Source organism: Lagopus leucura, unplaced genomic scaffold (assembly GCF_019238085.1).
Source record: "Lagopus leucura isolate 7727_CA_CO unplaced genomic scaffold, USGS_WTPT01 Super-Scaffold_100030, whole genome shotgun sequence".
In the NCBI taxonomy this organism is placed as follows: domain Eukaryota; kingdom Metazoa; phylum Chordata; class Aves; order Galliformes; family Phasianidae; genus Lagopus; species Lagopus leucura.
Genome location: NW_024962281.1, coordinates 960,740 through 987,533, shown reverse-complemented (window position 1 = coordinate 987,533; position 26,794 = coordinate 960,740). Strand labels below are relative to the sequence as shown.

At 54.6% G+C, this 26,794-nt stretch overlaps 1 protein-coding gene and 1 long non-coding RNA gene across 6 annotated transcripts; one reads left to right on the top strand and one right to left on the bottom strand.

Moving 5' to 3' along the window:
- Nucleotides 1-8,895: 8,895 nt before the first annotated feature.
- On the bottom strand, nucleotides 8,896-25,336 carry FGF1 (fibroblast growth factor 1). 5 transcript variants are annotated; one of them, XM_042881576.1, is made up of 5 exons: nucleotides 23,823-23,884; nucleotides 19,626-19,723; nucleotides 12,773-12,949; nucleotides 10,494-10,597; nucleotides 8,896-9,994 (listed from the first exon to the last, which is right to left on the bottom strand). In XM_042881576.1, exons 3-5 carry the CDS (start codon nucleotides 12,939-12,941, stop codon nucleotides 9,800-9,802), a joined length of 468 nt encoding a protein of 155 aa, XP_042737510.1. In that variant the 5' UTR covers nucleotides 12,942-12,949; nucleotides 19,626-19,723; nucleotides 23,823-23,884; the 3' UTR covers nucleotides 8,896-9,799. The 5 variants fall into 5 exon arrangements, with proteins under 5 accessions (XP_042737510.1, XP_042737506.1, XP_042737511.1 ...); XM_042881572.1 differs by lacking the exons at nucleotides 19,626-19,723; nucleotides 23,823-23,884 and adding an exon at nucleotides 25,172-25,336; XM_042881577.1 differs by lacking the exons at nucleotides 19,626-19,723; nucleotides 23,823-23,884 and adding an exon at nucleotides 25,172-25,336 and having other exon boundaries at nucleotides 8,896-9,991.
- LOC122185612 lies at nucleotides 14,204-17,029 on the top strand. Its single transcript, XR_006180929.1, has 3 exons — nucleotides 14,204-14,234; nucleotides 14,334-15,062; nucleotides 15,177-17,029. It is a non-coding gene; the product is annotated as an uncharacterized LOC122185612 (long non-coding RNA).
- Nucleotides 25,337-26,794: the final 1,458 nt, after the last annotated feature.

Genomic DNA, 26,794 nt, shown 5'->3' with positions numbered 1-26,794 from the left:
TCCCCCATCCCTGCCCCATCCCTGCCCTGCCTGGTAATACAAGGCCAGGAGCCCCACTCCCACTTCTCCTCGCACAGCCTTTGGTGGCTCGTGGGACCACGCTGGCACTGCTGCTCTGTGCCATGTGGTGACAGGGCTGTTATTTCAGAGCAACCGGATGGGGACCACCAATTTAGTTCTCACAGACCATGGCTTCTGGCTCTTCGAGAGCATTGTTTTGAATTGGCAGGAAAAAATTAAGCCATTGTCTTCGCTCCCATGAAATTTCCTGTCCTCTCTTTATGAGGTGTGTGGCTGCACGAAGTGCCTTTCTGCTCCCACAGCAGCGAATCTTGACACCCACAGATTGGGCTGGTGTCCCAGGGTGGGTTTTCTTTCCGGGTTGATTTGGGATTTTTGCCCATAGAAAATGAATGAATGAACAAATAATTTGCAGCTGTCCGAATGGCCGTAACATCTCTGCTCTCTGCCCAGAGCTCTGGAAGCGGATATCAGAGCTGCCCAGGGCTTTGATGCAGCCTCTGTGCCTAGCCCTGTGTCTGGCACATCCCTGTGTGCTGTTGCTGCCCTAATGCAGCGTGGTCAAGGCGCTGGTGTCCTCTGCTCAAATAACTCTGCTGTGTGCACACTGTGCAGCTCTTCATTCCCTTTTTGATAATGACGGTCAAACCCAAAAGCAACTGGACAATTTTCTCTCATCCTTTTTATTCCTAATGAAGAAGCAGCAGTGCCTGCAGGCCCAGACAGTGCTGTAAGCTGGTATGATGCTCTCCGTTGCTGTGTGTGAGGACCACTGATGCCAGCAGGTATCTGGTGTATATGAGTGCATTCACATGGAAGCCCATGTGCAGCTCTGCTGTGCTGGGTAATGGTGACTCACTTGGTTGGCTCTGAAAGGTTTCACCACTTAGGAATAAGTGCTCAAAGGAGCAGGCATTTGCCTGCTTTCCATACTGCAGGCATCATTAATGGCTTTGTTTTCTTTTTTATCGAGCTCTGTATAGAATTTTCAATAAAATACAAAGGAGGCTTTTGTAAAAGTAGTGCAAAGTTTGGCAAAATGTGGCAACAACTGAACCTCACGGCGTCCTGCCCTCCTTTTTGGCCTTCCCAGGGGTGTTACGGAGGGGGGGTTTGCACAAAGGCAGCACTACCATCAGCTTCAGAGCATCCCAGAATCGCCCACACTCCTCTTTTCTCCCCTCTGTGCTCACTGCAGTGAGTGCTCTGAAGGAGGGCACTCTGCCTCACACCTCCCTCCCCGGCAGCCTCCGGAGGACTGAGTGTTAAGAAAGACCATAACATCTCACTCTGAGCTGTGCCTCAGCTTCCGCAGAGGTAGGGAGTGATAATGGCAGGCTGCTATCTCCTGTGAGGCGCGCAGAGCAACACGGATAAAAGCACTGGGAGTGTGAAGTGCCACGGCTTGGCAGCTACTGCTCTCCTCCTCTGCTGCCTGCACTCTGTCTGCCGCTCGTTGGTCTGAAGGCTGCAAATCACCTCCAGAGCTGCTCGGAGTGGAAACGGGGAGCGCTGCGCTACAACTGACAGCTCCTCGTGTGCTTTTCTGAGTGCTGCTGTGGCGCTCACTGAGAGCCGAGGCCTGTGGTCTGGGAGGGATTGCGCAGGGAGTTTGCAGCACTGGACGTGGGAGCGCTCAGGAAGCATCGCACGGAGCCGAGTTGGGATGCTGCTGCACAAACAGCCCCAGCACAGCGCAGCGCCGGGCTGCGCCTCTGCCCCCGGAGCAGCGCTGTTTGCTCACAGCGCTCGTTTGCCTTTTCATTTAGCAATCCGTCTGCTCTCTTTCCTCTGCTGCAGTTTCCTCACTCCCTCGCCTTGTAAAGCCTTCGTCTGCTACCTTTCCTGGGAACGGCCTCCCCGGAGAGCGGCGCGGACAGACGCCTAACGAGCACCGGCCGACGGACGCCTAATGGTGCTTTTCCCTTCCTTTTATCCTGAGCCATTTGCTGGGCTGTGCGGTTGACAGGCGCACATCAGGGAGTCAACACGACACCACGTTTCTTTAGTTTTCTTCCCTCTGTTCTCCCTGTTCCTTGGCCTTTTGAAATTTAGGCTGTACCTTCCCATTCCTCTGGCTGCCCTGAGCTCCGTGCAGCCCCAGCAGCCCCCGCTGCCCTTCTCCCCACACTCTGTGCCTGCTGAAGACCTGCTCTGGAGGCAATTACCAAGTGAGGGAGCATTACCTGGCTTTGTTTTATTTCGGTTTTGTGATTTGTAGAGGTGAGTGGCTGCGAGCCAGTGTCCTGCTGGACTTCCCCCTTCCTCCTGCCTCCAAGAGGTTTCCATTACATCTCCGCTGCCCATAAGCACAATGCCTTTCCCAGTGCTGCCCAAGACGTGTTCCATCTGCTGAGTAAATCCCTTGCCCTTTGCTGGAATTTCATTTTATATTATTATTATCTTGTTTACTTTATAAGGGTATGCATAGAATTACTTTTCTTGCTTTTCTTCAGGAAATTGCATGCTCTTACCCTTCCCCACCTTTTGTTTCCTGGGCATACCAGGCCAGCTCCCAACACTGCTCGCCTGCAGTGCTGGCAGCCCTGGGCATAAGGAGCCCTGATTCAGGCCACCACTCCAGGCAGCGGCCACGGGGACAGCAGTGACTCCCAGGTGACCATGCAATGCGTGCTGTGGCCCCAGGATCTGCAGAGCCGCTCGAGCAAATCATCCAAAAATAGGCTTCATATGTGATGCAGAAGAACCCAAGCAAAACACAGAGCCCGGCCAAACCCAAATTTATGCTTGTGGTTACTGGAGTCTCCGAGATCAATTTTTTGTTTACTTAAAACTCATTTCAAAGCATTTTTTTTTTTTTTCTTCTCATTCTCGATGCCCCAGCAGGGGATGGTGGTGGCCGTGCTCCAACCCCGGGCTGAGCGTCCTGGCACTGCTGGGGGCAGCAGGCAGGGTAGCGGGGGCTGCGCATCGCCCTGCCATGGCTGCACAGTGAAGGCAGGACACGCAGCCACGTGGGTCCTTCTGGGAAATGCTGCGCAGTCACCGAGCTTCCACGAAGTCGGCTGCTTTTGGGAAGCGCTCCTGTGCTAAGGTTCAACCCAGGGCTGGTAGAGAGGAGAGGAAAAAAAGGAATGTGGCTGGCAGTGAGGTGGTCTCAAGGTATCTCTGCGAGGTGGGAATATTTTGGAGCTGTGTTTTACCCTTCCTACTCCCTGTGACCAGGAAGGGGGGAACTTCTCTGTTTTACTCGGGTATCCGTGTCCATCCTACAGCTGTGTTGGCCCTGGGCTTTTCTGCAGGTTCTGCCTGGGGTCCCACGTGCTGCAGCCTGCTTCTCCAGTGTGTCCCACTGCTGTGCTGCAGAGCATGAGCACAGTAGAAAACGCCACTGCCTGGGCTGGGCTCTGCCTCAAAATGTGTGCAATAAGCAATGCACCACATGGCACAGGACAGGCGTCATGGCTCTGTGTGCACGCCCCAGCATCCACCCGGGGTGTCCACTCTGATCCTCTCACCTTCATCAGAGCAGAAATTTATTTTGATTTCTGAGCTTTTGAAAAGATTGAAGATTGCGAGTGTTAAGAGGGCCAGTTTAGTTAAAACAGTATAATCCAATAAACCAACCAAAAGAGGAAACCCCAACCCCAAAGCCCCACAAAACCACTGCAGAGCTGCAATAACAGCAGCAGGGGCTGAGATCAGACTCTGTGCCATCCCACATGTGTGGGTTTTGCCCCAGCAGGACAGAAAAGCCTAGAAAGTTGCATTTCAACGCACTTCAGGACAAACCGTACAGAACATGATCTGTGGGTCAACTAAAGCGTGGGCAGGAAGCAATGGTTCGCCTCTTTTTCTTTTCTTGGTCCTTTTGACGCTTGTTGGCAGATTTGTCCCATTGCAGCCTTGCACCAGGCCTCCCGTGGCATTTTTGTTGGACTTGTGGGGAAACGCCAGCTTTGCCAGAGCTGCTGGATGCAGGGAGATGGCACTGCAGAGACAGAAGGGGGTTCCAAATGGGTTTAATGACATCTGAGCAGAGCTCCTTCGTGCTGCTGGGTTGGGGATGTCCCTGGAGAGCACTTCAGGAGAGCTTTGCTCTCAGTGAAAGGCACCCAGCATGGAGGCCCATCTCTGGACTCCCCCACTTGCTCCCTGGATGCTGCCAGACACTCAGAGGGACCTGGATGAGGAAAACTGAACAGCCACATGAGGACGGGTCTGCCTGGGTGAGCAATGCCTGCACACAGGTGCCATTGCATTGCATGGGCCTGAGCTGGAGGCCATGTTCTCTGAAAAATGAGCATCCAGCAGCTCACAGCGTTAGGATTGCACAGCTGTGCCTTCGTGATTCCTTCCTCCTTTCTTCATCCTGCCTTCAAGGTGTGACTTCGATACATGTGACCAACTGGAAATTGCAGTCACCATTCGGAAGGGCTGGTTCCTTCTCTCAGGCACCACGTGGCCATCAGGACCACGCACCGTGTCCAGCCGTGAGCTTTGCTCCAGCAGCACGGCGCCCACGGTGATGCTGCTGTGCCCAGGACATGGCGGTTCCAAGCACCCACTGCAGCTGCCCAGATCCCCTCTGTCCCTCCTGCACCCCTCTTTGTCCCCAGCTTGGCGCCAGCTGTCAGCGCAGGCCCAGCACAGCAAAGCCTGCAGCAAACACAGCACGGGCGCTCCCCAGCACAAGCCATCGCCGGGGCGGATTTGGCACCGAGTTAAGTCATAAAGGATAAATGTGCTTTATAGCCACATTCAGGATGTAGCTCTAATGGCTAAATAAAAACATACCCGAAGCCGTGGAAGCTGTCAGCCGAGGCCCAAGGGACTCGTGCTGTTGTACAAGCAGACTGAAACTGCTGCAAATCACTGCACAGAAGAAGGGGAAAAAGCTGAACTAAAGAATTGCAGAGAGAGGGGAACAAGTGGGAGGGGGCTGCTGAGGAGCAGCAGCGTGAATTTAAAGTCAGCAGTGAGGAGCCCTTGCATAAGTGCAGTTTGCTCCACATCCCTCTTTGTCCCCAGGTGGGCAGGGCAGGGGAGGATGGTGCTGGCTGTGCCAGGGGGGGTTGGCACATCTGGAGAGCCTGGGGGGGAGCAGCCTGGGGAAGACAAGAGCTGGGCAGCGTGGGGTCCCTGTCCTGTGCTCCCCTTCTCGTCTGCACATTTCTCACTGAGGTCGATCCCTGTGTGGCCCCACAGTGCTGAGCATGTCCTGGGGGCTCAGCACCCATCCATGCTACGTGGCTGCTGCCCTTCACATGCCAGCACCCTCACCCACACCCCCAACCCCTCGTGTGCGTCATTCCCTGCCTCGCATGCCCAGGACAGAGGAAGCAAGTGAGGAGCTGCCAGCAGCCTCCATGCACCCAGAACATTTTCCTAATAACATCCAGATGGATCCACAGAAATTGTTCACATCTCAGAAAGAAAAAACATACTTCAGCTGCAAGACAAATGAGCTTCAGATGCTTTAGGCAGGGCAGCCCAGAGGAGAAGCCCACTGCTGGCACACCCGAGAGGCAGCGGGTACATCTGAAATGCAACATGGAAACATGTGTGGATGGGGCTGCACAGCCCTGAGAGTGACTGCTGCCCTGCCAGTGCTGCGTGGAGCTCCTTCCCCAGAAACAGCCCTGTGCCACTGCTCAGCTGTGGGTCCTGCAGCTCCCCATGCTGGGGAGGTCGGCTCTTACATCTGGATGCAGGTGCCCATGCTGCTTCCTAGCTCCATTTTTCCAAAGGGAGGAAATTGGGTTTGGAAAAAGGGAGAGGAGGCATTCTGCAGTGAAACTGTGGCTTTGGGGTGGTGGGGAGTGGTTTGGGCCCATCCCAAGCATTCCCACAGCTGCAGCTCATGCCCTCGGTGCAGTCAGGCTCTGAGCGGGGTTGAGGGATGCTCTGTGCTGTGGGTGATGAATGCACAGCGGCCCCACTCCGGAAACGGGGCCGGGGAGGATATGAGAGACAGAGGATTCATATCCCGGAAACTCCGTAGTGTAATGGCTCGGGAATTCAGCATGATAAATGTATTTGTCTGCGCTGGTGCAGGCAATCTGCTTAATGTGGGAAGCAGTTTCCTGCAGCACCAAGTTAGCAGAGAAGGGAAAAGCCTGAGAGCCAGGAAGGGTCGAGGAGCAGGTAACTGCATTCCGAGGGACCGCCTCCGGGGCAGCGCCGAGTTGCGCTGCAGCTGCCTGGGGGCCCGGGGAGGGGATGGGCGGTGAGCAGCGCTCCCCATAGGCAGGACCTGACCAGGGAGCGGAGGTTAGCCGTCACCCAGAGCACCGGAACAATTTGCTGTGCGTGTTACAGACAGCCCAGCCTGTGCAAACCTACAGGGAGGCCACGGCTGTGCTTTGAGATGGAGGATTTGCTGGAGCTTTCTCAAGCTCCTGTGAGTTCCTCCACTCATCCTAATGTGACATTCACTATGGAAATTGCTAAACAACGGATGGACGCAGTGTCTGATCCCTGGTCAGAGGGGCAGTGCGTTGGGGCACAATGCTGGGATGATGATGGGGACAATGCTGTGGCTCCAGCCCTCTCCCTGGCCGCCCAGTGTTGAGATGTGTGTGTCCTCCAGCAGGCTTTCCAAAATGCCAACCACAGGAAAGCTGCGGAAACCCAAGCTTTCCTTTTGCTTGGATTCCCATCAGTTCCCAGAGCTTAATAATAGATTATTTTAGGCTTCCTTGCTTCAGTTGTTTTGGCTTTTCAGGCTCAGTCTGAATGCTGTCTCATGGGTAAAGCAGCCCGCTGGGTTGAAGGAAAAGGAAGGAGAATGAGCTTTGTGGGATGAGTGTTCCGCGTGTGATCCAAGGCTCCATCCCGGCTCGCAGGAGCCCAACCCCTCTTTCCCTGCCTGCTCCCCGCGGGGATGTGGCTCCTTGACCGCGAGGGTTCCCCAGCGCATTACTCCTATTACACCGGATGGGCGCTGCTGGGAGGGGGGGCTCCCGGCACCCCGACACGAGAGATGGAAGGGAGGGGGCGATGAGGTGCCCCCAGCGCTGCGCCATGGGACCGTGCGTCCCCGACGTGCCTCCCGCTCCGTTTGGGGTCCCGGTGCGGACGCAGATATCGGCGCTTCGCATCCGCCCCGAGTTGGCGGAGCGGGACGGACCGGGCAGCCCCGCACAGCGCCTCGGCAGCGCCACCTGCTGGCAGCCGGCGGGAGGACACGGCGGGGGGAGCGCGGATGACTGCGCTGCGTTCGGGGGATGCGCTGCTCTCTTTTAAACCCGCCGGTGGAAGAGGGGCTTCCGAGGGACGGAGCCGATCCGTGCCGTCTCTCCAGCAAAAGAGACCCAGGCTCTGGCTAGGGGAGCGCGGGCAGCGCCGGACCGCAATCCGGCCCTGCAGCCCGTCCCAGCCTTTACCTTTCATGGGCATTTCCGTGTAATCCACGGTCGGCGGATGGGAGCCGTTAGACCCAGATTTACATTCCTTCCTAACAGCTGGCAGCGTGTCAGGGAGTTGTTTATTTAATGTAAAGGTTGAGATTTAAAGGGGAAAAAGAAGCTGCAGCGCTCCTCGCGCAGTGGCGGCTGCGACTTTGGACGCTCCGCCGCCCGGTGCCGCAGCGGTGCAGAGCCCTGAGCCGAGCGCGCATCCCCGCGCTGCGAGCCGCCCTTCTGCGGGCCGAGCGGTGGCACCGGCGCTGTCCCTTCACAGCCACACGCCTCCCGGGGAAGATCTTCGAGCAGTCGTCTCATTAAGTCTTCCAAGTGTTGTTTTGCCGCTCACCTCTCACCCTGAGGACAAAGCTCTCCAAGCACAGCGTGGTTTCTCCGGGTTCCGCCATCCCTGCTTGCTCATCTGTCTGAAGCCATCGCTGCGGCCTCCTCGGGGATTATTTTTCAGACAAAGTGTTGACGTTTTCCCCCAGTTGGGTGTCAAGTGTGTAGCAGAGGTGGTAATTTCTGAGTGCAGAAGTCTAATGAGAGGAATGCTCTGTGGTTAATGAGGTGTTGGGAGGCAGCACAGCTCAACCCGCAGTTACACTTTCCAACTTTCCAGTTTAATTAGAAACCCGGCTCTCCTGTGCATGCACTCGTTCCTTTCTCGCTTGAATGCATCGCCTGCAGCACTTCCCAGTTTGGCACAGAGCCATTGGGATGGGGCAGCTGGCTGCGTCCTCCTGTCCCTGCCCTCCCTCTGCCCTATTGCTGGGTTTTTGGCACACACTCAGGCCTGCCCAGTGCTGCTAAGTACCAGTTTAAATGTCAGACTTAAACTCTTACGCACTGCCTTTAAGCAGTTATAAGCTTGTAGGAACGGTGAGAGTGCAGATTGCAGGGCCCAGCCCTGCCCCACACCCTGCACAGGGCCCCATGCGCCATTCCTGCGGCATCTGAGCCCTGCCCCAGCCCCACACAGCACTGCTGCTCTCACTGAGGTGTAAAGGGCACGCAGGTAGTTGTACCTGTGCACTGCTTGTGATGGGGACACAGCTGATGGATTGTTGCTCGCTGACCTTTTGTAATCGGGCTGTGTTTGACATGGGTTGCACAGGGTGTGCTTTGATGCACAGATCAGGCAGTGCTGCAGAACGGGCGCAGGTACAGTGCAGGAGCAGCACCCAGCCTGCCTGTGATGCAGGGTGTACCCTACAGCTGTGGTTTGCTTTTGAGGGGAAGGAGGGGAAGTTGCTTTTGCTGAGTAAACTTTTGCAAGCGTTACTTTCCCCTTTCTTTTTAATTAAAAAGTTTTAATTAATGTATACAGTAAAAGCATGCCTTTTGGCTGCTGTGGGTTGCAACTGAAAGCTGGGAAGTGATGTCTGTGGTCCCTCAAGCTCTGTGTGTGCTCACAGTGAGTACAGCAGGACACACCTGATGCTGCGTCCAACCACCATGGGAAGCACTGCAGAGCGGTGCAGTGCTCCCAGCAAACGCACACTTCTGCAGTTCCCAAGGATTTATTATACAAAAATAAAGGTAAAATAAATGCAATTATTCATCTTTACTAATCAGAAGAGGAGCGCTTTTCACCACTGACCTAGAATTGTTATTTAAACAATGGAATGTTTAACACTGTTATGTTACTCTATGGACCAAACTGCCTTTTTCTCTTTGCTGTCCAATACGGGAAGCCAGGCCCAGCAGGAGGGGCTGTAGGGAAGGAAGCACTGAAAAGGGCACTCAGGAGGCGTGCAGCTCCGCCTTTGTGTCCCCAGCCCAGCTGTCATCCAGGAGGAATCTCACCGCATCCCTCAGCCACATGAACTGCAGCACTCCTGCTGCTCCTGTTCTGCTCCAGCATCTCCAGGACAGCGCCAGGGCATTTGGTGCCACGTGCACTACTTACAAAGGGATTGTGGAAGAGACAGATCTGCTTAATAAATAAACACAAATAACGTGGCAGATATCAGCATGAGGGACAGCAATATTCTAAGGAATGTTGAGATGCTGAGGATTTGGAGCTTCTGGCTGGCTTAGTATGGTGAAGTTATCTGCAAGCTTTTTGCTCAGTAACACGAACAATGGCGCAGTTTGAAGTTGCTCGAAGGCGCTGTGGCAGCGACGTACTTGGATGGACAAATGGGATCATGGGGCACTGGGGGTGCTGGGTTCCAGCAGCAGCGGGGCTGGAAGCCACACATCCACGGTGCACGGCTGTCCTCGAAGCTCCTCGTCATCACTGCGAAGGGTCGTGCAGGGCTGAGCAGCTCGGGTCTGGTTTGGTTCAAGCCTTTACCTACGGCTCGGGGCTCTAACGCTTGGCTCTTCATTGGAACGCCAGGAAGGGGCAGCAGGGGTGGGCGGCCGGCGCCGTGGCGGGGTGCCTGTGAGCTGTGGGATGGGAGTCAGTCGGCCGACACTGGCAGCGGGAGGAAGAGGATCGCCTTCTGCCCATAGTGAGTCCGCGGCCCCAGCTTGCTGTTCCCATTTTTCTTCAGCCCGACGAACCAGTTCTTGTCTGCGTGCTTCTTGGAGATGTATGTGTTGTAATGGTTCTCCTCGAGCCGCTCAAGGAACAAACACTCCTCGCCTGGTAGCTGCTGGAAAAGAGCCGCAGGGGCAGTGAGGGGGGTGCGTGGGGCAGGATGCAGCCGGGGGGCTGCTGCTCGCTCCCTGTGCCCACCACACAATGCAGCGTGGGCCTGGCTCCTGCCTCGCTCCTGACTCACTGCAGTCCCATGCCCATAGCCCAGGAGTGTGGGGAGCAAAGCAGCTCCTTAGTGAGGCTGAGAAGCCTACCAACATGGATACGGGGTGTGCGCTTTGCTATCAATGGGTCTCAAAGACCTGGATTATTTTTGGTGGCTCTCTGTCCTGCAGCTCCTGGGCACCGGATCACAGAATCACAGAACCATTAAGGCTGGAAAAAACCCTAACCCTAACCCTAACCCTAACCCTAACCCTAACCCTAACCCAACCCCAGCCCACCCCACCATGCCCACTGACCGTGTCCCCCATGCCACATCCCCATGTTCTGGAACAGCCTCAGGGATGGCGAATCCCCACTCCCCGGGCTCCTGTGTGTGTGCTGCAGCTTACCGAGCCATACAGGAGCCCATTGGTGTCCATTGCCAGGTACTGCCCTGATGCTGTGCTCTTTATATAGACCTCACCCACGTCTTCCGCACTGAGCTGGAGCTGAACTGTAAAAATAAAATGACAACAATAACGTAAAAAGGAAAATAAGGAAATGGAAAAAGGGAAAGTGGTGAGAGATAATGGCCCAGGTGTTTCTGTTCTGAGTTATAAAGAGTTGAAGAGAAACAGTACAGAGGGTGATAAATACATCTCCTTGTGCCCTCCCCTTGAGAGAAACTCCACTGCCGTGTCTGGGGAACCAAACACCAATTTTTGCCTATTTTACATCAAAGGGAGGGCAGCCTTTTGGTTAAGATGCTGGAATGGGACACAGGAAATTGGGGTTTTAATTCTGACTATAATTTGCAAATTTCCTTTGTGGTTTTGACAAGACAGTTAAGGAGTGACGTGTGAAGAAGTTTTTAGGACAGACAGACCTCAGGTACTGGTACTGCAGGGCACCGTGCCTTGCTGCCTGGCAGGGTCTGTGCCCTGGGGAGCTGGGTCATACATCCAGGTGCTGGAAGGGCAGCAGACAGAGGGGCATCCTGCAGATGCCCATGAGCCTTGTTCTGTAAGGCTCCAGCCCATGGCACAGACCGGTGCAGTGGAACAGCCCTGGGGAGGGCTCTCCAGCGCTCGGTGCCCAAGGAGCGAAGAACAAGTGGGTGCTTTAGCTCCAGCTCCTTCCTTCCTTCCTTCATTTATTTACTCCTTAGTGGGGCATGGGATATTGTTACCTCTTCCCTGTAAGGTAAGGTTGTTTTTGGAAAGGAGCATGAGCTTATTTCCTGCTCAAGGCTCTGAAATGCTCATGTAACATTTATTTTTCACTTCATGCTGAAGGCTCAGGGTGCTGAGACCTGCAGTGAAGGACCAGGAATGGAATTAGTGCTGAGTGCAGTGGCCTAGGATGAGTGACTTTTTGTTTTCCCCTTACATACCCTCCTTCATTCTGTGCCTAGCACTTGACAAGGCGATGTCAGATAAGAGTAAGGACTTCCCTGGAGCAGTGGTGCCAGTGGCAGTGCATGGGCAGGACCCCAGAGTGCAGTGCTTCCAGAGGGGCAGCTCCCACTGGCACGCTGCCCTGTGCTGCTCTGTTCACTCTGTAAATATTTGCCTGCTCAGATATCCACGTTTACAGGATTGTTTGCAGGGGGTTCCTGGCTGGCAGGACTTCCCAGCACACAGCCTGGCTGGCGGCCAGCAAGAAGCAAGAGAGTCTGGGGGGGGGGAGATGCTGGCTGCAGGGCTCGGGATGGTGGGCTTGGGAGTGGGCTGGAGAGCCTGAGGATGGGGGCTCAGGGCTGTTCCCAGTGCTGCTGGGATGCTGCAAGGAGCAGGGAATGGTGTTTGAACCCAGAACTCTGCTGCTCATTGAAGCACGAGGAAAGGGTAAGCTTGGAGAGAAAGCCACATGGGTGCTTACGGTTTAATGGGGAAAAAATAGCATTTTCCTAGAATATGTATGGCCAATTGGGCTCCTCCCAGGGCTGCTTCCTAACCAGATATGAGATCTGAATAGCTGCAGATCCCAGTTATATTCCAGTAAGCACCCAGGATATGGAATAACAGGCTGTGCTGCTGAGCACCGTGAGCAGAGCAGGGCAGAATCCAGCCCCACAGCCTTGGGCTCCCACTTCCCAAATCCTCTTGAGCACTTGGGAAGAGCTTAAAGCTCCCAAACAGGGCTGTGAACCGTGTCATCAGTGTCACACAGCTGCTTTGTGCCTCATGCAGGCGGCTGCTAAGGAGGGCTCAGCCAGGGGAGCTGCTGGGGGCAAGGTGCTGCTGAGGGCAGGCCAGGCCAGCCTTGTTCTTGCCTCTTTTGGACCTCTGCATCCTGCAGGAACTCAATTAACCACGTAGGGGAAAGGGAAGGTACTGAAGACGAGATGCTGCATGCAGAGCACACAGATACAACACATTCAGCACATCAAGCTCCAGCCCCTGATTCATGTGTGAGAAGCACAGCCGTGCTGCCCAAGAGCATCGCATGTGCAGTGCCACTGCTGCAGGGCTGCAGCTCCTCCCTGATCTTCCAGCTGCCTGCTTGCCTGCATGCTGCAATTAACCCTCAGTTACATCCCCTGCAATTAGCACCCTTTCTGGCTGCCCTTCCTGGCCGCACAGCCGCCTGCACACCCATGCCAGGTTGCTTCCTGCTGGTAAGGCTGACCAAGCAATGCAGGGCATGCAAACAAGCAGGAGAGCCAAGCAGCCCGGCCGGTCCTTACTGTGCTGGTCGCTCCGGTCCCGCGTCCCGTCCACCTTGCCGTCCGGCAGGATCCGTAGGAAGTGGCCCCCGTTGCTGCAGTACAGGAGTTTGGGCTTCTTGTAGTTGCCCAGCGGCAGGCCGAAGCGCTCGGTCAGGGCTGTGAAGGTGGTTATCTCCCCCTCGGCCATGGTTCAGGCTGCAGGAGATGGGAGACGTGAGCGGGGTGCTGAGCTGCCCGCAGTGCTGTGCTTATAGGGACAGGAGGGACGGGGCTGGGACAGGTGCTGCTCCCTGCAGTGGGAGGGCTGGGGTCGTCCCGCTGGCGGCAGGGATGCGGTCCCTCTAATTGTATCGCGGTGAATCCTGTTTTCTTTCTGCTTTCTATTGACGCACACGCTAAAATTATACGCTGGAAAACACGTTTGGAAACCACCCAACGTCTGATTGGAACCCGCAGGAGGCAGCAGCCCGGGTTAATGGCTCTCACCATTATTATACCTTCCTGATGTGGCTGTGACAAGAATTGCAACACAGGCGGCACGCTGCAGAGCCAGCACTGCTTGGTGCTGCGGTGTTCACCTGGCCCAGGCACACAGTGCTGAGGATCAGAACACAGCTTAGATATTTTGGGAGATAACTGAGGGGGCCTTGAGGGGGAGATTTACCCACATAGTGATCAACTGTGGAACTCTGAATCCATGTCATGGTTGTGCAGCCTTGCATCCCATCTGTGACAGAAAGCCAAGAGCCTGGCACAGAAACTGCACTTAAACCACCATGAAAACGCTGCCTCTCACAGGCAGTGCTCTTCAGGCTTATAGAGAAGTGGATTTATGAACAAAGATGGGGCACAGGGTAAATCTAGGAATGTCCAGAAGGTCAGAAAATGACTTAATGCTATTTATTCCCATAGCTATGCTGTGGGACTACATAGTCACTATTTATATGTATTTAAAGATTGTGAAAACATCAGTCACGCACTGAGCTGTGTTACAGCTGCATCAGGATTGAGCTAGTGCCAGGTTGGTTCTTAGGAACAATTTCTCCTCCAAAGGTCAGTCAGGGGAGACCATTCCTCCAAGTGGATCCCCAAAGCATGCCGAAGATAAAAATACATGAAAGTGCCAATTTTTGTATTAAAGTTTTGATCACTAAGGACTGAAACCATGGAAATAAGACTTCACTGCTGTTGTTGAAAACATGCCCAGCCATTTCTCTAGTCAGTTCCCAGACTTCATCCCTTTCTTTCAGATGTGCCCCTGTAAGGTCTTGTAGCAGAAATGCTCAGTCACAGCTTGAAGCAGTGATGGAGCACCTGGCGGGGAGGCAGGGCCAACCTGGAGGAGCTCAGCTGCATGCAATGCACTGAGAGATGGAAGGGCTGGAGCAGGATCCACCCCTTCCCTGCCCTCATTTAAGGGTTTGCAGTGGAAGCAAGGGGGATCTTCCTGGAGATCCCTGCATACTGAGGTCTTCCAAAGGTAAGCAGATTTTTCCTTTGTTTCTATGCACATAGCTGTTAGACTTGGAGAAATTCTTGCTGCTCTGCTGACATTGCTGCGCTTTTTGTTGTATTACAGGTCTTTATCAGAACAGCATGAGATATCCAAGGGGAGTAAAGCAAAGAAGCATTCCCTTCCCCGAGACAGAGGCAGAGCTCAGCCCCAGGAGCGGTGCTGCAGGCAGGGCTGTGAGTCCCGCAGGATCAGAGGGCAGTCCTGCCATGCGCTGCTTTAAACCTTTCCCTGCTCTGCAGAACTGTCCTCATCGTGTTTCTGACACAGTGTTGGCTGGAACAGTGCCCAGTGAGCAGCACTGCATCACAGATATGAGTTTCCCCAGCTGCTTCCTACCTGGCCCTGAGATCCAACTCCTGGCCATTCCTCCCCCACCGCCCATAGGCTTGAACCTGCTCCAGGCCTGTTTCAATCTGAAAGTATTAACCTTTCTCCAAGGGACCCGACCCAAGTTTTACAGTCACCTCCACTGGTTCATGCACTTTACTTGTGGTTCAGCTCCACACCAGCTCTGGGCTTTCCCTGGGCAGTAGCCTGCTTGTCACCCCATAAGCCAGACAGGCTGCAGTGCTTTGCTGAGCATTAATTGAGGCCGGTAGCATTGTGCAGTTTACTGGAAGTTACTTTTTCCTTCAACACTTCTCAGAGGATAAAAGGCACCCGATGTCTCCTGGTGGCTGATGGAGGGAGCAGAGGAGCCCACCCTGCAGCCATGGGCTCTGCACAGGGTCCCAGCACCACAGCTGACATGGGAGAGGTGCAGACTGTGGTGCGACCCTTCTTCACTTGCAGGTCTGCACAGCCAAGAGCATCTATGGATAGATTTAACAGAACAGCTCTGCTGGAAACATTGCCTTCACTTTCACATCTTTCCTTTAAGGGCTTTTTTTTTTTCCCTATTTTTAGGAGGCTCTCAATGCTCACCAGCTGCCTTTGACTCCACAAGAAAAGCTGAATGAATGCAATTTTCCACTCCCATTGTCTCTCCTGGCTAAATACTGCTGCTGTTCTCAGACTTTTATGACTGTGCAGCCGGTGTTCCACGCACAGCACAGCTCCTGGCCCTGCTATTATACCTTTGGCAAGAAAACATTAGGTTTTTATGGAAATAAAAAAAAAAAAAAGTGGGAGTGCAAGAGAGAACCTGAACCTAACACTAGGGGCCTTATTTTTTGGGGTAGAAGCCCAACAGAATGGCTGGGCTCCAAAACTTCTTGGCTATTGCACTGCACACGCAGTGCTTTCCTGTCCACATCTTTTGTCCTCCCTGCTCCTTTCCCTTTCGACCCTTTCTGACCTCTTGGAATGGATCTGGTCTCTGTAGGTCACTATTCTGTATTATGTTGCATGAGAGGTCCCAAGCAGCCTTGCAGTTACAACAGGTACAATATTCTAGAAGAACTTTAGCTCTGGCTTTCCTCTGTGCGTGGCCCTGTGGGTCCCTGAAGCCCTGGGGCTGATGGGTATGGCTTTAGGGAACTGCTGGGGGGATCCCAGAACTGCTGGAACCTGCATGGGGAAAACTGCTTGGATAAAATGGGGATTTTATTCATTGCAAGTATTAGAGATTGACTCTGTGGGGTGGATTTCCTCACCCCAGAGTAAGAGACAGTGATGGATGCAGGCAAGATCAGAGCTTGGCAGAGGTTTTCCTTGTGCACAGGTGTCCCTGGGGTGGTAGTTGGACTCAACGGACTTAAAGGTTTTTTCCAACTCTCATAATTCTGTAATGCTATCCCTACTTTACCTACAGAGAAGAGGAGTCCTTGGGTATTTCATGCATGTCCTGGGGACAAAGGTGTGCTCATAGCCAAGTGTTCTGCTTGAGCCACGTGAGATTTCTGTGCTTCTCCAGGCTGGGACTCAGTACAGCATCTCAGCAAAGCACTGGCATCCGTGGGGAGACAGGAAAACAAAGTGATGATCTGTTTTCTAATTGTCTGCCAGCCTCTCCAACCTCCTCGCCCACACCCTCCTGCAATCTGGTGATTAACTTAATTACAGCTGCAGCTCCTGGAGCTGGCCCAGCCTGGGAGGAGAGCAGTGCCAGGAGGGTCTCGCTTCCTGCAGCCTGCCTGGGCTCAGACCAGGAACGTGGACCTGGCTGTAGATGCAGATCCCATTGTCTCATGTGTGGGATTTAATTGTTAATCCCAATGCACGCCAGATGTGTGGGACCTGTTGTGTGGAAAGAATACTTTTGGTAGAGAAGAACAAGGGCTCAGTTTCTCCAGCAAAGGGTGAGGGGAGAGAAGTTTTGTACGCAGCATCAAAGGAGGCAAGTATAATGGATGACACCGTGCTCTACTGTGGGTACGAGCAGTGCTGAGGGATGAAAGGAATCTTCTCCTAGCAGGTCCCTGTGGCTGAGCTACAGTGCTCACTTAACACCGGTGCTCAATGTTCTAAAGCACCTTTCACCTGCAGTGGTTTTTAGGAAGCCCCTGGAGCTGACAGCTGGGCTCTGTGCCCCTCTCCCTGCCGAGGGTCTGGGTGTGCTCTGCTTCCTGCAGAAAGCAGCAGAGGAGGCCTGCAGGGCTGCTGCAGAGCAGGACGGGTGGTGCAGGAGGGAGCGCAGTTGCAGCCCTGGTTGCTGGAGGTGAGGCTGGGTGATGCTGCCCAGCTCCCAAATGTCACCGCTCCCCCTGCCGCCCACTGCCGCTGTCCCTATGAAATGTCAGACCGCAGAGCTGGGAGTGCTGAGGCTGTCTGGGCTCAGGTGTGGCTGCCCCATGGCTGCTGGCTCCGGCCCCGCACACCCACAGACAGACAGGCGGACAGACGGCGGTGCCAGCCCTGGGCAGGCTGCTCACAGCTTCCTTCTGCTGCTCTGTTTACGCCGCTTTCCTCCAGCCCTTCTGCATCTTGCTCTCACATCCCAGCTCTGCCCAGAAAAGCCATTTGCCTGCCTCCAAATGACAGATTCTTGCCCCCCAGTCTTGCGCTATGCTATGCTCTCATGCCAAGGGGTGATGTGGTTCTCCTGTTGTATCCTATGGGCCCCGCTCCCAAGCAACACCTCCCTGATTCCAGGTAAGGGCTTTGTTGGTGCTCCCTCCATCACCCTGCTGTTGGCTGCCAGCCATGCCAAGCTCTCATCACCCACACGAGTCCGGAACATTGGCGTGCTGCTGCTAATGAGGCATGCTGCTTAAGTGAGGAGTGAACAGCAGGAATTTGCCTATGTTGTCAGAAGGGATGCTTCCTTCAGCCGCCCCTGTGAAGAGCGGCCCAGCTCAACCAAGGGTTGGCTCTGGCTTCAAAATAAGGATTTGAGTTTGGGTTCAGACTTGTGCTGCGTCCTTCACCAGAGAGGCAAAGGATGCCTGAAACAGAAGGTTTCATCTCCAGGCCAAGTGAAACTCCACATCCATACCCGTGGTTAACCATCAGTAGACACATCATCACTCAGAATTCAAGCCTCAGTCTGTGCTGTTCCAAGGAAAACCACTTGGTGTCTGGGTTCACCATAAGCTCAGCAGTGATTTACTGCCATAGAAATGCAAGGGGAGTTAATTATCTTCATTTCAAGCTCATTGTATGATGGCAATATAGCTTGTCAAGTTCTGAGGAAAAACTGCCTGGAAGAATTCTGCTCCGAGTTCTGCTGCTTAACGTCTTTAAGTGTAGCATCTAGTAGCTATGGGTGCCCAAGTAAACAGCCTGGGCTGTGTTTTGCTATGAAGGCTGTTGCTCAGTAACTTAATAGTGCAACAATTGCTTGAGATAATAATTGCTATTACTGGGAAAAATCCTCCAATAAATAATAATTTTCTTATCTGCATGACTTGAGAGCTGGAGAAATGCCGTACTGTTTGAAACCACAGTGCATGAGAACATGCAAGGAGTGTTCCAAGGGAAAGAGCCTTCTGCTCTGTTGGAGCAAGGCAAGATCAGAGCTGAAGCTTTATAAAAGGTGGTTGAAAAGATCTACAGAAAAACCCAAACAGATTAATTAATGGGGGATAATGAACGACTGCATTCAACTGGTGAGCGCGCACTTCCGTCTGTTTCCTGCTGCTGTACAGCAAGATACAGGCATGGTGGGGATGGGCCAGTGGTTGGATTCAGATAATCTCAGAGGTCTACTGCAACCTGAATGATTCTATGGTATGTGCTTCCTTGGCATGCAGTTTCTGGGCAAAATTTTGAGGGCTCTCAGTTCAGGACAGCCCACTGGGTCCCCAGGTGTCCACGTGCCACCCTCATTTCCAGGCAGAGCAGCAGAGCTGACACAGGCTGTGCCAGCCCTTGGCAGAAGCTCCAGACAGCAGCACATGAGGTGCCTGTGAATGGAAGAGCTGGACATCAGTTTGTCCCCTCGAGACACCTGCATGGCTGATGACCGCAGCTCCAAGGAAAACAGCCCTGCCCCAGGGCTGCTGCTCTCCCTAGCACAGCGTGGAGACAGCTGGTGGTTTCTGACAGCCTGTCTGCCCTGTCTGATCCCTGCAAACACCAGCAGCCGCCAACAACACAGCACAGGAGAGACAGCTGCAATTATAAACATCTGATGGATCCGAGTGCGTCGTGGAGCGCTGCCATCAGGTGCCACCCACGTGGGCTATTTGCAGCCTGGCACGGCTGGAAGGCCCTGGGACGTCTGTGAGCTGGTGGTGGCCTGGCTCTGGGACACCTGCATGGGGTGAGGGGGCACCATGGGGCCCTGCTGGCCCCCAGACACAACCCAGCACAGCAGTGGTGCTGGCAGAAGGTGGGGACATCCCAGATCTTTAAACCCACCGAACTGAGCCACAAAACCAAACCAAAACAAAAGCAGCATGAATCCTCCAGAAATTTAAAAATAATTCGTATGCAGCCTTCCCCTTTGAAACCTGCCTGGCCTGGGACACAAGCAATCCTGTATCTACAAAGCTCTGGGCACAGGAAAGGGCTCATCCAAGCAACGCCAGCCCCAAACCGCCCGATGCTGCCCTGTGCCCACATATAGCCCAAAGGCTGCAGCTCCCCAGCCACCCCCCGCAGCACTGACCCCGCAGCGCCCCTCTGCCCCCATCAACTCCGTTTAGAACTTAAATCTAAAGGGAGATGGGCGTCCCGATGGAGAACGACGTACCCATCGGAGCGCTCCCGTCTGCAAGGCGCGCTGCTGGGAGCAAAGAGCAGCGCAGAGCTCACCGGGCGCAGCGCAGGCTGTGAGTCGTGGTGAAGATCTCCCCCTCCTGTCCGCCCGGAGCGCGGGGCCGGGAGCGAGGAGGGAAATGCTGGGCTGGGGGCTGCCTGCACAGGAGGCGGCTGGGATTCGGGGTGCTGAGGGGCGCTGGGGTCAGTGCTGGGTCTCTGCGCTGTGCCAATGGAAGCTGAGGCAGAAAGAAGGGCACTGCAGGGACTCACCCAGAGGTGGGACCGTCGGCCTGCTAACGCCAGAGGCGTGGGAAGAAAAGTCCCAAGGTTAAGGCTGACGCCCAGATTTCTCCTCTCGGAGCACGGCTCTAAATTAAGAAGTGGGAACAAACGTTCTGAGCACAAGAAGGCTGTGAGTCACGCACGGCCCTGTGTCTAGACTGCTGTGGGCAAAGAGCAAACCTTAGGGAGGACAATACCACACCAGAATGAGTCTGAGGAGATCAACGGGGTGGGGATGTCACCCTCCAGGCCAGCCCTGCTCCTGCTGCAGGCCTGGGGGGAAAATCTCTTTTCTGCCTCTTTCTGATCCCCAGCCTTCCCAGGGTGCTGTGTCTCTTGCATTTTAGTTGCCATTTTATGGTGTGTTTGACCTGTGGCCACTTGCTAGCAGCACCTCCCCACCTTGGGGAAGGGCTGAGCTAATGGGAAGGTGAGGAACATCCTGGGAGGAGCATTTCAAAGCATTTCTGTGGCTTCTCCTGCCTGTGTTCTGCAGCAGAGCTGTGTGGTTGGGAAGGGCTTGTAGCTGTCTTTCTTGCTCTCTCCCTCTGTGTGATGGGATTCCTTTCGTGCCTCTCAGTTTTCCTGCTTTCTTCCATGACTGTGTGTGCCACCATGTGTCTGTAACAGGCAACTTTAATCCCCTCTGCTCCCCTCTTGCTTTATCTGTGCCTCTGCTGGCACTGCTCTGCTGGGTGCTCTTTCTCAGGGTGATTTCATTCCTCTTTGGGTGCCTCCATCTCATTCTGGGGAGGGCTCAGACCCGGCCAGTTTGGGAAAGAAGAAATAGGACAGAGAGGGGCTATGCTGAATGCCCAGGTCTGAAAACCCAGACAATTATCAGCCTTTTTCTGCCCATTTGAGCAGCTGAGGAATCAAACCATTTTGTTATATGGGCTTTAGGAAAGAGGAAGCCTGCTGCTAACTCTGCAGGCAGTGCCCATGGCCTGCAGCCATCCTGCTGTCCTGCACCAAGGCACTGATCTGCAGGGCTGCAGGATCTGCTGCTCTCTGTCCAACATTAACAGAGGGGACACTGATGTTGGATGCAAGGTAAAAAAATACTGACTGCTCTTACTGAGGAATACTGAGTCAGGCTGCTCTCTTGTTTAATGAGCAGAGAGGAAGAGAGGATTATTGCATTCATTCAGGCCATGCTGCACTCTGGGGCAGAGATAACAAAGCAGCAGTGCCTTTCTCTCTTGCTGAACTTGTTTTCAGCAAATTCTTCTGCAAACAGATTTCTATTGTGAATGGCTTAAAAAGCAGAGCCAGCCAGGCCTCCAGCACAGGCGATAATCAATGGCGTGCAGTTGCACAAAATGAATGTGGGATTTGTAAGGCTGCCCCAGCCATGAGCGTTAGCAGCCCTTGTGCTGTGCCAGAGGGCAGTGCCAGCTGTGCCCGTCCTCCCTGCACCCTCTGGCAGGTGCTGCAGGACACAACACAGGTGCTTGTGTGCCCTGTACCCAGGGCTGTGCTGGGGTTTCTCTGTCTGTCCATCAGTGCCCCAGGACACACCAGCCTTCAGTGCATTTTGGGTTCAGTGTGCTCCTGTGAAGGAGCTGCGATCTGCAGATGGAAGGAAATCCCCGTGCTTCCAGCTCTGCAGGTCTGCCAGAAAGCTCAGGCACTGCTGGCATCTTGCTTGTGAAACACAGCCAAGACTTTATCCAGTCCTCTTGAGTTGCGGGATGGTGGTGGTCTGACCTGTGGCTAAGGACCATCTTTTGGGTTGATCTGTGGTAGAGACCATCTGTCTCCACTGTCCTTTGCAACCTCTTATTTCTGAGCTCACATTCTTGAGAGGTGTCTATTCATCTCATCTAAACTGCTGCCATTTTGGGGGTCATGAAATTAAAGACGATTAAAGGGGGTTGTTTAATGCAGGAGGCATTACTGCAGTGCAGCTCCTGGGGTTGTAGAGAGGAAGGAGGAGCTGGAATGAGGCAGAGGTCACTGTGCACTGTGATAGCTTTGCACTGGTGCTGGTGGCTGCTGCTGCAATGGGAGGTGGCACCAGGTACGTGGGAAGGGTCTGAGGAGCACACAGCCCTGCTGAGGCACAGCTCAGGATGCGCGGGGAACACGAGGTGGGGACTGACATCAGCACCCACCAACAGCTATTGCCCCACTGCAGTAGAAGTTGGTGGTGATCTCCTCATTGAAAAGTTGCAATTTTCTCTAATGAATCCCCTAAAGCAAGGCTTATTTCCTGCAGAAATGTGCCTCTTGTGGTTCTGGATCGCAATGTCTCTTGAAAATCCTTTTTCCTTCCTCCTTCCACGTATTGTCATGCAGCTATGGACTTCTTGAGAAACGGATGGAAGCATCTGCCACTTGGTTACCCAACCACAGCGCCAAGGGCCTCACGCAGCCCCAGGAGCTGCTGGAAATGGAGCTGAAAGGGGATTGCTTCCTGCAGGAAGCCAGAACATTGCTTCTGCCACAAGCTCTGGAACTTTCCCCGTGTTGGGTGCACGCAGTGTGTGCATGGGAGTGGAAAATGCAGGTGTGCACTGGAGAAATGACTGCTCCAGGTGAGCCATGCTCTGCATCACAGCTCTTCCAGGAGGAAAATCCCCATCTTTCTTACTGAGGAAAGAAAAGGGCCTTTCTAATGGCTAAGCTCTTTCATTTATTATTATTATTATTATTTAATTTCTGACTTGGCATCAGAAGAGAAAGCAAACATTTAAGAGGATCAGATTTTGATCTGCTCTATGAAAGCATCATCAGAAGTACATTGAAACAAGAGGAGACAGACTGAGATGAACCTGCGGGGGCTGCTATCCCAATGGCTGGCGCTGTGAGCTGTAAGTGCTGCCCACCACCAGACCAGAGAACCTCAATACAAAGCAAATACACCCCCAGCTCTGATCACCTTGCCTGGGCGCATCGGGTGCCGTGCACCTCCTTCATGCTCCCCCCCTTTCTGCTCCCCGCTATGTTTGTGAGCATTTTAGCTTGCTCATGCCAGTTGGCACAGAGGAATATTCGTATAAAGCAAGCAGAGGGAGAGCTGAGCACCAGCACTGCTGCAGTGGGGGACGCAGCCCCAGGGCTGGGAAAGCAGTGGCAGCAGCAGAGCTGCATCACTGCTGGGGAAAAAGCACCGCTGTGGCCAGCTGCGTGATGAGCTGCTGCGGTGGTGGGAAGATCGAGGTCTTGGGAGTGGGAGGAAGGCCAGAGTCATTCGGGGAGCTTGGGAGGGGGAGGCTCTCCCCTGGGCGGGGTGGAGCTGGAAGGGGAGGTTATCCAAAGGGCTGGGGCTGGCCGAGGCCTCCCTGGACCCGACCTGCGGTCAGCCCCAACCCCAGTCTGTTCTGCACACTGAGCAGTGCTGTGCTGACCCCATTTTGCAGGGAGAACACTCAGGCATTGTCCTGCTTATCAGCGCCAAGCCAAGCGCTGCAATTGGGAACCAATTAAAGTCCAAACTCGTGTTTGTGTGTGCAGAGCTTCCCTGCAGCTCAGGCGATTGCTGCTGGGTCACCAGAGGCCTGGGTCCCACTGCCACCATCACCGTGTCACCAACAGCACGTGGGGCAATGGGACCTGGGGCTCTGCCCAGGACATTTCTATTAAGGAAATTATCATTAATAAATTTTTTTCCTAGTTTTTTTTTTTTTTTTTTTTTAAACCATTTTCTAGCACCACATTGCTTAAACAAACTTCCTATGGAATGGAATGGATTAGGATGGTCCTAGTATTAGGTTTTGCAAAATAAAACATTTTAAAAATTTGGATTCAAATTCAGAGACAAATTTCTAGCCACAGCTTCCAGCTAATTTGCAGTCATCTTGAAACTTGTGAAACTCACATTGTTTTGAACCCCTCCATGCTCCCATCATTGGCAGCAGCCCAACGATACCTGCAAGGTTTGGGGGGTTTTGGCCCATTTAGGTGAGGAAATAGCACATCCAAAATCCTAATATCTCTGCAGAAGGAACCTGCCCCCTCTTCCCCCCTGCTGGTCCATGTGTGCCCTCGTGGAGCCCGCACAGGCCCTGCTCCGGTCCCCACATCCCTCCCAGGTAGGAGCACACTGACAGCACGTGGGCACCCGGTTCCCTCCCAGCCCCTCCGTACGGCGCCCGCGGCTTCAGGTGATGCTTCTGGGTGCTGCCCAGAGGGATGGGGAAGGGGGGGGACGGGGATGGGATGGGATCCCGGGTAACGTACCGCCCGCACGATCCCGCGGAGGAGCTGCCGCCGCCGGGCTGAGCCTTTGGTGTCAGAGCGAAGGGGAGACAGGGAAAAAAAAATAGGGGTGGGGGGGAGGAAGAAAAAAAACAGAAGAAAAAAAAAAAACCAACAAAAACGGCCGAGCCTATTGGCGAGGAGCTGCGGTGGGAGGAGACGGGCGGCCCGCACGGCCGTGTCGGGCTCAGCGGGCACTGCTGCTACCGCTGCCCCGCCCCGGGGCTCAGCCCGGCGGGCACACGGGGGGCACCGAGCGGGCAGGGAGCGGGTAGGGAGCGAGCACGCAGCGGGCACAAGGAGGGAACCCAGAGGGCAGGCGGCCCCGGGGCAGCGGCTGCTGCTTGCTGCCGGCCTCCCGTGGCCAAGGAGACCGAAGCAGATCGGGGCTTTCAAAGCTTCCCAGTGGTGGGATGTGGGCCCGAGGGAGCCGTGCCCGATGCGGGCTTTGTGCGTGGCTGCTGCGGGTAAAGGAGCGAGCGCAGAGCTTGGCCGGCTGCCCCCGCTGCTGTTGGAGCGCCGTTCGGCCGCGGGTATCTCGGGCTCGTGGCTGTGGCGCACGGCGTCCGTGCGTTTGTGCAGCCGATCCGGATTCGGATCCGAAGCGCTCTGAGCAGAGCCGGGCGGCTGGTCACAAACGCCGCACTTGGCAGCAGGTTTGGGGACAGGCAGAGCCCTGATGCGGCCCGGGCCCCGCGCTGCGCCCCGGCTCGGCATGGCCACGGCTGTGCTGCTCCTCCTCGTGCCGCTGGGAAGGAGCCCTCAGCTCGCTGCCCGACGGCTCTGCTGTGTGAGTGCTGTAAATAATGCACGTTTCTTGGGCTTGCTTACAAATACAGTAAATAATTAACTACGGAGCCGCTTTCTGCCGCGCGGAAGCAGAAGGGTTCTGAGCAGCACGCAGGCAGTCCGTGCTGCTCTTCTCCCAGACCAGGAGCGAGCAGCAGTGGCAAAGCTTTCTGTCAAAGCAGCCCCTCGGGAGGCGCCAGGTCCGGGGCGGCGGTTCATTGCTCACCTTGCAGCTGCATTGCTGAGCACAGAAATGTCTCCTGCCTCCCTCCCTGTCCTCAGTCCAAAAAGAAGAAAACAAATCCCCAACCGTTCCCCACAGAACTGAGCCCACACGCTGAGCCCACAGAATTTCTAGGAGCTTGGGAACCACAAAAGTCCATTGCAGACCATTTGGGGAGAGCGTGCAATGCCCACAGTGAGGCTGTGTGCCTGCAGGAGCCGTACCCCATGCGCGCTGCTGGGTTGGGGCGTGCAGAACTGTGCTGCTGGGTCACCCTTCCCTTACCCCACTGCCTGCACACCCACGCTCACACACTCACAGCAGCATGCAGGAAGGGCTCCAAGGAGAAGCGATGTCCTCAGACCAGGACCATCACTGGGGTGGTGATGCTTTCCAGGCAAAATCCAGCTGTGTCCGGCATGTGTGGGGCTGGGATGGCGCTGCTGTCACTGGGGCTGCTGCACTGCGCCCACATAAGACAAGGAAGTATGGACAATCCTTCGCCTTGCTATTTTTTCTCTCTCATGTGATCTTGTTTTTGGACTGCTATTTTGGGGCTGGCTTCCAGCCCAGGTGAAAGACAAGGATTGAATGCAGCCTCCCACCCTGTGCCCAGCGTGCTCCAGAGCCTCTGCCTGCTGCCTGGGCGGTGGGCACAGCCCCGCTGCTGGTGCTGGTACAGCTCCCCTGCTTGCTTCCCTCTACGCTTCTTGCAGCAAAGCCTTTTTTGTCCCCAGATCTCTTAAGGGATGATAGCAAACAGGCTGCAGTGGACGTGTGGTGCCCAGTGGCCCCATCCCACAGCCCCCCTGCCCATCCCCATGGGCTCAGGCTGGGACTCATTGCAGCACCAGAGCTGCAGGCTCCCCGGCACTGTTAGACCTTTTTCTGCCCATTTTCCCCACAGTGCAGCCTGCCAGGAAGCTGACAGGAGATAAGTTAAAAAAAAAAAAGCTGGCAGCTTGCAACAGGCTTAACGTAAACCGATGCCAGGCCCAACCCTGTGAGCTGCTCCTCATCCCCCTGTGTGGGCTGCAGGCATCCCACTGTGCCTGGAGGAGGAGGGGGCCATGGCCAGGGGCAGAGGCAGGCAGGAGCTGTGGGTTCCCTACATCTTGAGTGAAGCCAGATCCACTCATGGCCCATGTGTGCCACAGGGCCTCCTCTGGGGATGTGTCCCCGGGGACATCTGGGAGCATGGCACTGGCAGGGATAAGGCTGTGCTTGACCCAGCTGCTTCTTTCAGCCCTCCGGATGGAAGCCCAGTGGTGGCAGTGAGGAGTCGTGCCCTTTCCCTGCCATCACTGCAGTGAGTGCTGGGAGGATTGATGCTGGCGTGACATACTGGGTCACCTAAACTGGGTCTTTGCATTAAGAAAACTCACAAAAAGTTCCTATGCTGAAGTTCCAGAGGTACCCAAGCAATGGGGATGATCTCCAGTGGGGACTTTGCTCAGTGCAAAGTCATCCCTAGGGCAGGGACAAGAGGGAACGGGCTTCTTGCATCTGGGAGGGAGCGTGCACACAGCCACCCCTTTACCCCAATGGAACCCCAATTTCCTTCTGCACAGAAGCTCTCCCAGCACAGCTGTGACAAAGCAGGTTCAGCTGCCAGCACCAAGCCACCCAGCAGCAGGCAGACAGTGCATGACAGCAGGGGTGGGGGGAGGATGGGACCAATGGTGGGAAGCTTCAGCTGGAGCTGTGCCTCGGTTTGCAGTGGAAGGGGTCATCTCAGGTGCATGTGAGATAAGTGAAGAATTGAGATCTGAAAAACTTTTTTTTTTTTTTCTTTTTTTTTCAGGCTGTTTTGCAATCTTTAGCCAGCACATGAAATTCTTTTCTTTTCTTTTCTTTTTTTTTTTTTCCTGTTTCCCATTTATCATTTTGGTACAAAGTAAGGAATTCCTCTCTGGCACTGTGCTATGCTCTTTTGGGGGAG

Coding starts and splice junctions, on each gene's coding strand:
- FGF1 (XM_042881572.1), bottom strand. CDS start 12,941: ATGGCCGAGGGGGAGATAACCACCTTCACAGCCCTGACCGAGCGCTTC. Junction 10,598..12,772: donor GGACCGGAGCGACCAGCACA/GTAAGGACCGGC, acceptor TTATTTTTACAG/TTCAGCTCCAGCTCAGTGCG. Junction 9,995..10,493: donor ATGGGCTCCTGTATGGCTCG/GTAAGCTGCAGC, acceptor GCTCTTTTCCAG/CAGCTACCAGGCGAGGAGTG.